Source organism: Ranitomeya imitator, chromosome 7 (genome assembly GCF_032444005.1).
Source record: "Ranitomeya imitator isolate aRanImi1 chromosome 7, aRanImi1.pri, whole genome shotgun sequence".
In the NCBI taxonomy this organism is placed as follows: Eukaryota; Metazoa; Chordata; class Amphibia; order Anura; family Dendrobatidae; genus Ranitomeya; species Ranitomeya imitator.
Window position 1 is genome coordinate 193013120 of NC_091288.1, and position 12957 is coordinate 193026076.

General features: G+C 40.8%; 1 protein-coding gene across 2 annotated transcripts in view; it reads left to right on the forward strand.

Annotated features, from left to right (window-relative positions):
* Window positions 1-8670: 8670 nt before the first annotated feature.
* Window positions 8671-12957, forward strand: part of LOC138645184 (cytochrome P450 2K1-like) — an 81181-nt gene continuing 76894 nt past the window's right edge. For both annotated transcript variants that reach the window (XM_069734284.1, XM_069734283.1), the window contains exons 1-2: window positions 8671-8951; window positions 10731-10893. In XM_069734284.1, the coding sequence (XP_069590385.1) occupies window positions 8757-8951; window positions 10731-10893 (358 nt within the window). In that variant the 5' untranslated portion in view covers window positions 8671-8756. The remainder of the gene's footprint in view (window positions 8952-10730; window positions 10894-12957) is intronic.

Consider the following 12957-nt stretch of genomic DNA (forward strand, 5'->3'; position numbering starts at 1 on the left):
TAGCCTATTCTCTTTTTGCATTAATTTATCTGCACCAAAATACTATCATTAAAAACATCAGCTCAGTGCCAAAATATAAGCCCTCACCCAACCCGAGATCACGAAAAATGGAGATGCTATGGGTATCGGAAAACGGTGCAATTATTTCTTTAAGAAACTTTAGAATTTTTCACCACTTAGATAAAAAAGAACCTAGACATATTTGGTGTCTACGAACTCATAATGGCCTGGAGAATCATAATGGCAGGTCAGTTTTAGCATTTAGTGAACATGGTGAAAAAAAAAACAACTGTGGAATTGCATTTTTCTTGCAATTTCACCGCACTTGGAATTTTTTTCCCATTTTCCAGTACACAATATATTACAACAAATGGTGTTGCTTAAAAGTACAACTTGTTCCACAAAAAACAAGCCCTCACATGGCCATAGTGATGGAAAAATAAAAAGTTATGCCTCTGGGAAAAAAGGGAGCAAAAAACAAAAGCGCAAAAATGAAAATACCTCCAGGGGTTAAGGGGTTAAAATGGCATAGTTAAATCGCTAATTGTTATGACCTGGTGGTCAGGACAATAATGGACCTGGTGGTTAAGAGCTCACGGAATGACCTGATAGTTACTGATAATAAAGGACGAGCTCTGGGACGTGGGAACTCTGCTGACCGCAATCCCTAATCCTATCAAACACACTAGAAATAGCCGTGGATTGCGCCTAACGCTCCCTATGCAACTCGGCACAGCCTAAGAAACTAGCTAGCCCTGAAGATAGAAAAATAAAGCCTACCTTGCCTCAGAGAAATTCCCCAAAGGAAAAGGCAGCCCCCCACATATAATGACTGTGAGTAAGATGAAAATACAAACACAGAGATGAAATAGATTTAGCAAAGTGAGGCCCGACTTACTGAACAGACCGAGGATAGGAAAGGTTACTTTGCGATCAGCACAAAAACCTACAAAAAGACCACGCAGAGGGCGCAAAAAGACCCTCCGCACCGACTCACGGTGCGGAGGCACTCCCTCTGCGTCCCAGAGCTTCCAGCAAGCAAGACAACAATAAAAAATAGCAAGCTGGACAGAAAAATAGCAAACCAAAGAAATACAAGCTGGAACTTAGCTTCTGTTGGGAAGACAGGTCACAAGAACGATCCAGGAGAGAACTAAACCAATACTGGAACATTGACAGGTGGCATGGAGCAAAGATCTAAGTGGATTTAAATAGAGCAGCAGCTAACGAATTAATCTCGTCACCTGTGGAAGGAAACTCAGAAACACCCACCAGAGGAAGTCCATGGACAGAACCAGCCGAAGTACCATTCATGACCACAGGAGGGAGCCCGACAACAGAATTCACAACAGCTAATCTCATTTCTATAGGAAGAAGAGCTTGCGCTAGGAAAGCTTGGCCAAGATGGAATTTTTTCTTTTTATTAATGGACTTCTTCAAACGTTTACTTTCTATCCACCTCCAGGAGTTTCCAGAGAAGATCTAAATCTCAAGCCTGGCTGTGGAATTATATTTGTCCCTTTAACATGTCTAGGAAAATGCTCCAGATATATCACTTAATTTAGGCCACTGTGGTATATTTTGCTCATAGTCTGCCTCGTTTAGTTTCAAGCTAAGTTTAGGTCGCAAACAGTAATAAATCTGCCGCAATACGCAAATATTAAAACTATATATATATATGTATCTAATATATAAAGCTGAATGTGTGTGTGTATGTCCGGGATTGGCATCTGCACCGTCGCAGCTACAGCCACAAAATTTTGCACAGTCACACGTCTGGACCCTGAGAGCATCATAGGCTATGTTGTGAGGTGAAATTTTAACCCCGCGCTTTCCAATTCACCAAACAATTTTGCCCCTATCTACATAATGGGGAAAAGTGAAAGGAAAAGTGTTGGAGGCAAATTGACAGCTGCCAGATGTGAACAAGAGCGATGGCGCCAAAGAGTATATACCATACAGTTGCTAAGGTGGGGCCCCAACATGGGATACTCACCACACATGGGGATATGAACACACACACAAAATGCGCCACACACTACCACGTGCTTGAACACATATTACCCTCAGCACACATTTCACCACACATACACCAACCTCGCCACATAAAAGTCGAAACACAAAAGTCACCGCTCAAAACTCGCCATGCACAAAACTTGCCACATGCAAAAACAGGGCTCACGCAAAACTCGCCACAAGTGCAAAACTCACCTCATGGAAAACTTGCCACATGCAAAACTTGCACACGCGGAAAAATTGACACATGCACAAAAGTTGCAACACATGCAAAAGTTGCCTCACACAAAACTTACTCAAAAGGCACCACACATAATACTCGCCACGCGCAATACTCGCCATGCGCAAAACTTGCTGCACACAACTTGCTACACTAACCTGTCACATGCAACTCGACACAAAAAGTTGCTACACGCATGTTGCCACACAAAACTCATCTCACAAAAGTCGCTACATGCATGTCGCCACACGCAACTCAACACACACAACTTGACAAACGAAACTTGCCCTAAAACACACACAAGTCTGGTATTATCCTTCAAAAATAAATATCTGATTAATAAGCAGACAAACTACAAGAGCAACAAATGTACCATATAGGAAATACGGCAGCTGTCAGTCACATGACTGTTGTGAATTCTGCTCTTGGGCTCCCTCCGGTGGTTATGAGTGGTAGTGCTGCTGTCTTTGAATCGAAGCATTTATCAGGTGTGTCCACTTATTGCAATTTGGACTGGGCTATTTAGTCTTGCTTGATCCTTTAGTCAGTGCCAGTTGTCCATTGTTTTTGGAGGATTCACATCCCTACCTGGTCTCTCCTGTTTTGCTGTGCTTTTCTACAAAGATAAGTCCTGGCTTTGTTTTTGCTGTCCACATGCTGTGGGCCTTATAGTTCAGTGCATTTTCATGTTTTGTCTTGTCCAGCTTGTCTGTGTAAGGATTTTTTGCAGCCAAGCTGTATCTCTGGAGATGCAGATATACCCTCCATGTCTTTAGTCAGATGTGGAGATTTGTATTTTCTGTGGTGGATATTTTCTAGTGTTTTAATGCTGACCGCATAGTACTCTGTCCTATTCTTTCTTTTTAGCTAGAAAGGCCTCCTTTGCTAAATCCTGATTTCAGTCTGCATATGTCATTTCCCTCTCCTCTCACAGTCAATATTTGTGGGGGGCTGTCTATCCTTTGGGGATTTTCTCTCAGGCAAGATAGTTTTCCCGTTTCTATCTTTAGGGGAAGTTAGTCCTTAGGCTGTGTCGAGGTGTCTAGGGAGTGTTAGGTACATCCCATGGCTACTTCTAGTTGCGGTGCTAAGTTCAGGGTCTGCGGTCAGTACAGGTACCACCTTCTCCAGAGTACGTCTCATGCTGCTCCTAGGCCACCAGATCATAACACATGACCTGTCTGTTATGTGTATGTGTGAGCTAATATATACTGCCAGGGGGAGGGCTTCCTGTTGGCTGGGGATTTATCAGGCTGCCAATTTAGCTTACAAATACTGAGGTAAAAATACTGAGCAAATAACGTGTGAACAAGGTCTAATACAGGAGGAGATGACACACAGGTATATACTATATACAGGAGAGATGACACACAGGTATATACTATATAGAGGAGGAGATGACATACAGGTACATACTATATACAGGAGGAGATGACATACAGGTATATTCTATATACAGGAGGAGATGACACACAGGTATATACTATATACAGGGGAGATGACACACAGATATATACTATATACAGGAGAGATGACACACAGGTATATACCATATAGAGGAGGAGATGACATACAGGTACATACTATATACAGGAGGAGATGACATACAGGTATATACTATATACAGGAGGAGATGACACACAGGTATATACTATATACAGGAGCAGATGACCTACAGGTATATACTATATACAGGAGGAGATGACATACAGGTATATGCTATATATAGAAGATGACATACAGGTATATACTATATACAGGAGGAGATGACACACAGATATATACTTTATACAGGGGAGATGACACACAGGTATATACTATATATAGAAGGAGATGACATACAGGTATATACTATATATAGGAGGAGATTACATACAGGTATATACCATATACAGGGGAGATGACACACAGCAGGTATATACTATATACAGGGGAGATGACATACAGGTATATACTATATACAGGAGATCATATCAAAAAATACCGCACTCAGACTTGATGTGATGCAAAAAAGTTTTTCAACATGTTTATTGTAGCCAAAAAGAGGTAGTCATAGAAATCTAGGAACAGATGTGTTCAAATCAGACCAAACCCAACGTTTCGACCCACCAGGGTCTTACTCATGGGGTTGCTTGGTTTCAGTGATATGTACATATACGGCAACTAAAGGAAGCAGAAGGGCAACTTCTCTAGTGCGAGTCCTGTCTCTGTAATGTCTAGGGAGGGCGCTCCCGTGTTGAGGTACTCGACTGCACAGTGTTGAAGTGGTAAGTTGATTATATGTCTAAGGAAACTAAGTCTGACACACCATGGTCCTAAGGTATCCTGTGGCAGTGGTGTCGGGTACGGTCCAAAATGGTATACGAGAGAAGGTAGATCTATATGCCCTATTAGATATAGCCGGACTCGGCGTTCCAGATAGTCCTGTAGAGACAGCGCACTAATACCCAGTAGGTTAAGCTTCAATAGAGTGATGGTGGATGATGGACAGTTGAGTCCTACTGTTCCTGTGGAGCCTGGAGTACTGGACCTGAGAGGTCCTGTGTCCATTGTGAGAAGAGGAGGTGGAGCGGCACTCCCGTGCCCTGAGCTAGGCAGGGGAGTGCCGCTGCACCTCCTCTTCTCACAACGGACACAGGACCTCTCAGGTCCAGTACTCCAGGCTCCACAGGAACAGTAGGACTCAACTGTCCATCATCCACCATCACTCTATTGAAGCTTAACCTACTGGGTATTAGTGCGCTGTCTCTACAGGACTATCCGGAACGCCGAGTCCGGCTATATCTAATAGGGCATATAGATCTACCTTCTCTCGTATACCATTTTGGACCGTACCCGACACCACTGCCACAGGATACCTTAGGACCATGGTGTGTCAGACTTAGTTTCCTTAGACATATAATCAACTTACCACTTCAACACTGTGCAGTCGAGTACCTCAACACGGGAGCGCCCTCCCTAGACATTACAGAGACAGGACTCGCACTAGAGAATTCGCCCTTCTGCTTCCTTTAGTTGCCGTATATGTACATATCACTGAAACCAAGCAACCCCATGAGTAAGACCCTGGTGGGTCGAAACGTTGGGTTTGGTCTGATTTGAACACATCTGTTCCTAGATTTCTATGACTACCTCTTTTTGGCTACAATAAACATGTTGAAAAACTTTTTTGCATCACATCAAGTCTGAGTGCGGTATTTTTTTATATGACTATTTGGGCCTTCAGGTCTGTTTTACCAGCACCTTGAGTATTTCCGATCTGAGTGCATACCATCATTTCCCCTATATACAGGAGATGACATACAGGTGTATACTATATAAAAGGGAGATGACAAACATGTATATACTGAGGTGAAAATGAAAGGTGTGAGGTGAAAATGAAAAGGTGTGAGTGCAAAATGAGAGGAGTGAGGGAAAATAGTGGAGTGATCGGAAAATGACAGATGTGAGGTTGAAATGACAAGTGTTAGGGGCAATGAGAGGAGTGAGGGAGAAAATGAGAGGTGTGAGAGAAAATGAGAGATGTGAGGGGAAAATGAAAGATGTGATTGGGAAAATGAGAGGCGTGATGGGAAAATAAGAGAAGTGAGGTGCTATAACTAACTACAGATATTTACTATGCCCAGGCAATGCCGGGCTCTTCAGCTAGTATATATTTATATATATATATATATATATATATATATATATATATACAGTGGGGCAAAAAAGTATTTAGTCAGTCAGCAATAGTGCAAGTTCCACCACTTAAAAAGATGAGAGGCGTCTCTAATTTACATCATAGGTAGACCTCAACTATGGTAGACAAACTGAGAAAAAAAAATCCAGAAAATATCATTGTCTGTTTTTTTAACATTTTATTTGCATATTATGGTGGAAAATAAGTATTTGGTCAGAAACAAAATTTCATCTCAATACTTTGTAATATATCCTTTGTTGGCAATGACAGAGGTCAAACGTTTTCTGTAAGTCTTCACAAGGTTGCCACACACTGTTGTTGGTATGTTAGCCCATTCCTCCATGCAGATCTCCTCTAGAGCAGTGATGTTTTTGGCTTTTCGCTTGGCAACACGGACTTTCAACTCCCTCCAAAGGTTTTCTATAGGGTTGAGATCTGGAGACTGGCTAGGCCACTCCAGGACCTTGAAATGCTTCTTACGAAGCCACTCCTTCGTTGCCCTGGCGGTGTGCTTTGGATCATTGTCATGTTGAAAGACCCAGCCACGTTTCATCTTCAATGCCCTTGCTGATGGAAGGAGGTTTGCACTTAAAATCTCACGATACATGGCCCCATTCATTCTTTCATGTACCCGGATCAGTCATCCTGGCCCCTTTGCAGAGAAACAGCCCCAAAGCATGATGTTTCCACCACCATGCTTTACAATAGGTATGGTGTTTGATGGATGCAACTCAGTATTCTTTTTCCACCAAACACGACAAGTTGTGTTTCTACCAAACAGTTCCAGTTTGGTTTCATCAGACCATAGGACATTCTCCCAAAACTCCTCTGGATCATCCAAATGCTCTCTAGCAAACTTCAGACGGGCCCGGACATGTACTGGCTTAAGCAGTGGGACACGTCTGGCACTGCAGGATCTGAGTCCATGGTGGCGTAGTGTGTTACTTATGGTAGGCCTTGTTACATTGGTCCCAGCTCTCTGCAGTTCATTCACTAGGTCCCCCCGCGTGGTTCTGGGATTTTTGCTCACCGTTCTTGTGATCATTCTGACCCCACGGGGTGGGATTTTGCGTGGAGCCCCAGATCGAGAGAGATTATCAGTGGTCTTGTATGTCTTCCATTTTCTAATTATTGCTCCCACTGTTGATTTTTTCACTCCAAGCTGGTTGGCTATTGCAGATTCAGTCTTCCCAGCCTGGTGCAGGGCTACAATTTTGTTTCTGGTGTCCTTTGACAGCTCTTTGGTCTTCACCATAGTGGAGTTTGGAGTCAGACTGTTTGAGGGTGTGCACAGGTGTCTTTTTATACTGATAACAAGTTTAAACAGGTGCCATTACTACAGGTAATGAGTGGAGGAAAGAGGAGACTCTTAAAGAAGAAGTTACAGGTCTGTGAGAGCCTGAAATCTTGATTGTTTGTTTCTGACCAAATACTTATTTTCCACCATAATATGCAAATAAAATGTTAAAAAAACAGACAATGTGATTTTCTGAATTTTTGTTTGTCAGTTTGTCTCCCATAGTTGAGGTCTACCTATGAAATTACAGACGCCTCTCATCTTTTTAAGTGGTGGAACTTGCACTATTGCTGACTGACTAAATACTTTTTTGCCCCACTGTATATATATATATTACTAATTTAAGGGCTTAACCAATAATAATCTAATCTCATCACTGCTGGGCTTCTAGAGAACAGCTGCAATCCGTGATGGAAAGCAAAAATAGGTTTTCAAATTCTTTACGGCGCCGCTGCTGGGAATGCAAGATTCAATTGAAAAATTGTTATTCAGATTCAATTGAAAAAAAATTCACTATCCAAAAATGCATTAACTTAATTGGTCCTCCTGAATGAAAGACAATACATTGCTGTAGGCAAGGAGGAACCATCTACTAATATTGGGTATATATTGTAGGTCATACAGGACATAGGTATGTTTGACAAGTTCACAACGTGCTTCGACGGTAACCCTGCTTCCTCAGGTGGAATTTTGACCTGATGAAGACATGGTTACCACTGAAACGCGTTATCAAACATACCCATGTCCTGTAGTTCCTAGCATTCCACTGACCGTTCTTTTATTCTACTACTCTACCCATCCTCCGTTGGAGGTAGACGGCTGTAGCTGCAATGGACCTCCTGCTTGCTCAATTTACCCGGCCAGTCTACTCTCTCGGCGCTCCCCAGTGACCGCAACCTGTCTGACTGCTATATTGTAGGCCATGTCCTACGTGGCAGAATCTGGCACAGTTTTTTCAATGATGTTCCCTTTTTTCAATGTAGACCACTATTGGAGTTGCTACTTCTAGGTTCCCATAGATGTAATTGTCAGACATCTCTAAAGCTGGAAAAAAATTTCAGTCTTAGGCCCAAAAATTCTGTTTAGCTGATTACGTTGGTAATTTATTAAAATCTTCAATACACTAAATCTAATGCAAACGAGCATAATTTATATAAAGTTCATCCTGCTATAACTGCAAATAGATTCATTTGAGTCCCCAAACATTAGTATGTGAACTTCATACCTTGGCACTGGTAAAGCTGCAGAACAAACAAGATAAAAAAAACTGCAAATCATATTCTTTTATCCACTGGACACATCACGTTATAACACACCTTGGCCAACATTCATTTGGATGAAATATATAATGCTATGTATGTAAAAACAAGATTGTGCAATCTAAGCCAAGATTGTCTGACGAAGGTAAATGGCAATGGGCCAATCAGTTTATTATAGGTTATTTGTGTCCTAGTAAAGATTAACACATGTAGGAAAAATAAGCCAAAGTGTATAAGTATAAGGACAGCAGCACAATCAGAACTGACTCTTAACAGTACTTCGCTATGGCTTTCGTTGCCTACTTTTTGGCTAGAGCCGATGTGTTGGTATACTTTTCAATTTTCATTGCACTATTCATCTATTGGATAAATGGAATTAAGAAGAGCACAGCAAAGATGCCCCCTGGACCTATGCCTCTGCCGGCCATTGGAAACCTCAACCTGCTGGACCTGGAAAAGCCCCACGAATCTCTGATGCAGGTAGGATACTGTACTTACTGTATGGTCAAGGAGGGTGCAACAATATTTAGCTGGGGGCAAAGGAATTGGGGGTGGTTGCTGAATGAGACAGGTATGAATGGATTCATGGTGGGCATTAAAGATCTGGAGGTCGTATTCTTTACTGAATTGTACACAAACTATTGATGTGAATGAGCACTTTGTGAGCAAATTATTGTCAAGGAATGAAAATAATAAAATAGGGATTGTTCAAATCAAGAACCTCTTGAAGAGCCGTAGACTTGTCATGTTGCTGGAGATGCGTGCAACCATGTTCTGCTATCATGATTTTCACTGTGTTGATTTACTAAGTTTGAGACTCGCTCCTTTTTTAAACAATAGAAGAAGAAAAAATGGATTAATGAAAATACCATAGCATTTAATGTATAGCCAAATGTAACTCCAATACCATTTACAAGGGCATTTATTAATTTCATTTGTAAACTTTGGCCAATATTATGCTATGAGGTTGATTGTCTCTCCTGGTGCTGTAACAGTTTCCAATTTCCTGGGGAGTATTTCTACCAAATATTACAATGGCTGTAAAGATTTATGTCCATTGAAGCACATGAGCATTAGTATTTCAAGTATTTTTTGAATTTTTTTCTTTAAGGGAATATAAAGGGAGGGAGGAGGAGTAAACAATAAAAACTTGGAAAGGAGACAGAAGGGATCCATACGGGCTCCAGTAGGTCTCCTGCAGTATTTGTGGTGGCTGTGGTGTAATTTTACTGAAGATTCAGCAGAGAAATCCCCCTTCTGCCACTTTTCCAGCGTCCATCTGTTTAGCAGGCTGTGGGACTTTGCAAATGCCACATGGTTTTTTATTTGCCTTTTGTTTGGTGCTGGCTTCTGGGCACTGATTCGACCATGGAGGCCATTTTGAGACAGAATCCTACAAACTGTTCTAGTTGACACAGGGACTTGAGGTGACCAGGCCTGTTGGAGCTCTGCTGCAGTGGAAGAGGGGCTTGCTTTGGATTTTCTAACCAACAATTGTTCCCCCTGAGAAGTTGTCTTGCGAGGTCTGCCGGACCTGGGCTTGTCAAACACATCTCCAGTCTCTTCAAATCTTTTTTTATTTTTTTGTATTTGACACTGAGACACATTGAAGGTGCCAGCCACCTCTGCAGTGGATCTGGTCTTCAGCCTCTTGACAATCCAAGCTTTGGTCGCAGGGTGGATTTTTGGCATGTTGTAAGAGCTCAAGTTGCAGTTCAAGTGAAGGTTTGGGGTGCTGGGTTTCTTTTTATACACACACATTAATTAACTGATCATTTACTGAGCACAGGTGAGGATGTGGACTAGGATTGGGTGCATTATATGACCAGGCGACAAAACTTTTGTCTTGCCAAGATCTGACCATTCTGTGTCCATTAACTGATCAATATTTCTGCATTGATGCCAATTTATTTTTTTTAATCTAAACCACATTTCGGAGGGTTTCAGCTTTCAAAAGAATAATTTATAAAATCAATGGATGAATTTAATGTCAGGTTATAAGCTTTTATTTACATAACATGGATAAGCGACATAACTTCTGTCAGGGAGTGTAGTGATAAGGCAACATACTTCGATCATGTCCACATTTTTGCATTTTTCCCCAGCTTCATGGTCTCAACAGCAACTGTGGCTTGTTGGAAGTTCATCTTAATTAGCTCTGTTTGAGTGACATTGTGGTTTGAAACTACAATTTTTTGTCTTTAGAGAAGTACAACTCAAACTATTGTTTTAAATAACTAAAAACACAATATTTTACAGCTTTCTGAGAAGTATGGCGAAATATTTACTTTGCATTTTGGACCCAAGAAAATGGTGATACTTGCTGGATATAAGATTATAAAGGAAGCACTTGTTACCCGAGCTGACGATTTTGGAGAACGGGCGATTGCTCCAATTTTCGAAATGGCTTCAAAAGGACATGGTATTTATAGATATATTTATAATAATATTGTGCATTCTATGAATCAAAAATTCCACAATGTTGACCTGTTAGGAGAGCAGAGTACTATAAAGACCAGTAACTAAAGCTGATTCTGCTATTGAAGATTCACTAAAATCATTAACAAATGTCGTTTATGAGCAAATATTATGAATTGAAAAACTCTTTAAACATCTACGCCAATTCTTAGAGGTTGCGTAATGACTGCAGAAAGTCGTAGCAGAAATTGTCTATAATTCTGCTTTCTTCTCATTCCTGCATTATTGTCATCATCATATTTTTGCTACCTTTTTCTCATTTTCATTAATATTTTTAAACATTTTTTGTGAAGTTTACAAAAAATAATGTACATTTAAAATGAAGCTGCTGATATTTATTGAACAAATCCAGGAGAACAAACACCCGAAGATTTTTTTATCCGGCAAGGATGAACATGTACAAGAAAGACACAAAAGAAAACAGGAGGGAGGTGCTCAGGTTATTCCTAGAAAGTAGCCAGCAGTCCTGTTTTTAACTTTTATCTACCTTCTCCTTCCTCTCCTTCTCCTTCATCTCTTTCTACTTCTATACATCACTATTCTTCCGTTTCCTTCTTCACATTCATAATCCTCATTATCATCATGTTCAGTCTTCTTCCTTTTACATTTTGCGCTTTTCTTTGCTTTCATCTTCCTTCTATTTCTTTTCTTTATCTAATCATTCATTTACTTCTTCATTGTCTTCGTTGTTTATCTTATCTTCACCTTATCTCCTTCCTGGCTTCTTTTCCATCTCCTTCATCATCATTTTCATTATAATAACTATCATCTACATTATTCTTCCTCTTCCTTTTTCTTCTCCATCTTTACCATTATAATCTTTGTTCTACTTTTCTTCCTTTGTTTCTTCTTCCTCCTCCATCAACTTTGTCTCCAACTTTCTTCTTCAGCTTTATCATAATTTTCTTAATTCTTTCTTTCTTACTTTTCCTGTTTTTTTTTTAATAATATTTTACTTTTTCTTTATTTGTCTTCACTTTCTTCATCTTTTCTGTAACCATTATCTTTTTCATTTCTTCTTCTCTTCTTCTTTCCTATTACTTTTGCATCATTTTCTTCTTTCTCATTATTATGGTAGAGCGACTTTTACTTTTATAGGATCGGGTCGGGTTTCACGAAACCAGACTTTTTCAAAAGTCGGGTCGAGTGAAATCGGCTGATCCTATAAAAAAGTCAGGGTCGGGGTCGGCCGAAACACGAAACCCAATGCAGTGCATTGGGTTTCCAATGGTTCCCAGGGTCTGAAGGAGAGGAAACTCTCCCTTCAGGCCCTGGGATCCATATTTAAGTGTAAAATAAAGAATTAAAATAAAAAATATTGCTATACTCACCCTCTATATTATAGCAAAAATATTGCTATACTCATTCCTATTAGGTATATACTCACCCTCGGACGCGCCCTGCTTCTTTCCGGCAGCCTTCCTTCCTAAGAATCAGCGCTTGAAGGACCTTCGGTGACGTCGCGGCTTGTGATTGGTCGCGCGAGCGGTCACATGGGCGGTCGCGCGACCAATCACAAGCCGCGACATCATCTAAGGCCCTTCACGCGCTGATTCTAAGGAAGGAAGGCTGCCGGTTAGTACCAGGGCGCGTCAGAGGGTGAGTATAGCAATATTTTTTATTTTAATTCTTTATTTTACACTTAAATATGGATTCTGATACTGATTTCCGATGTTGCAAACATATCGGAACTCGGTATCGGAATTCCGATACCAGATTCAGAAGATCGCCGACCTCATGGCCGACCCCACACAGGGGTCGGGTCGGGTTTCATGAAACCCGACTTTGCCAAAAGTCGGCGACTTCTGAAAATGGCCGACCCGTTTCGCTCAACCCTACTCATTATTAGTGTAATTAATATTGTGTATAACATCCTCATTTGTCAATTTACATGTGTATTCTTATTTGTGGGTTTTATTTACATATCCTATTTTTAATTCACAGAATGCAACTTCTTCCACTATTTAAAGAAACTATTTATTGGATTGTTTAGATTGTAAGGCTGTTT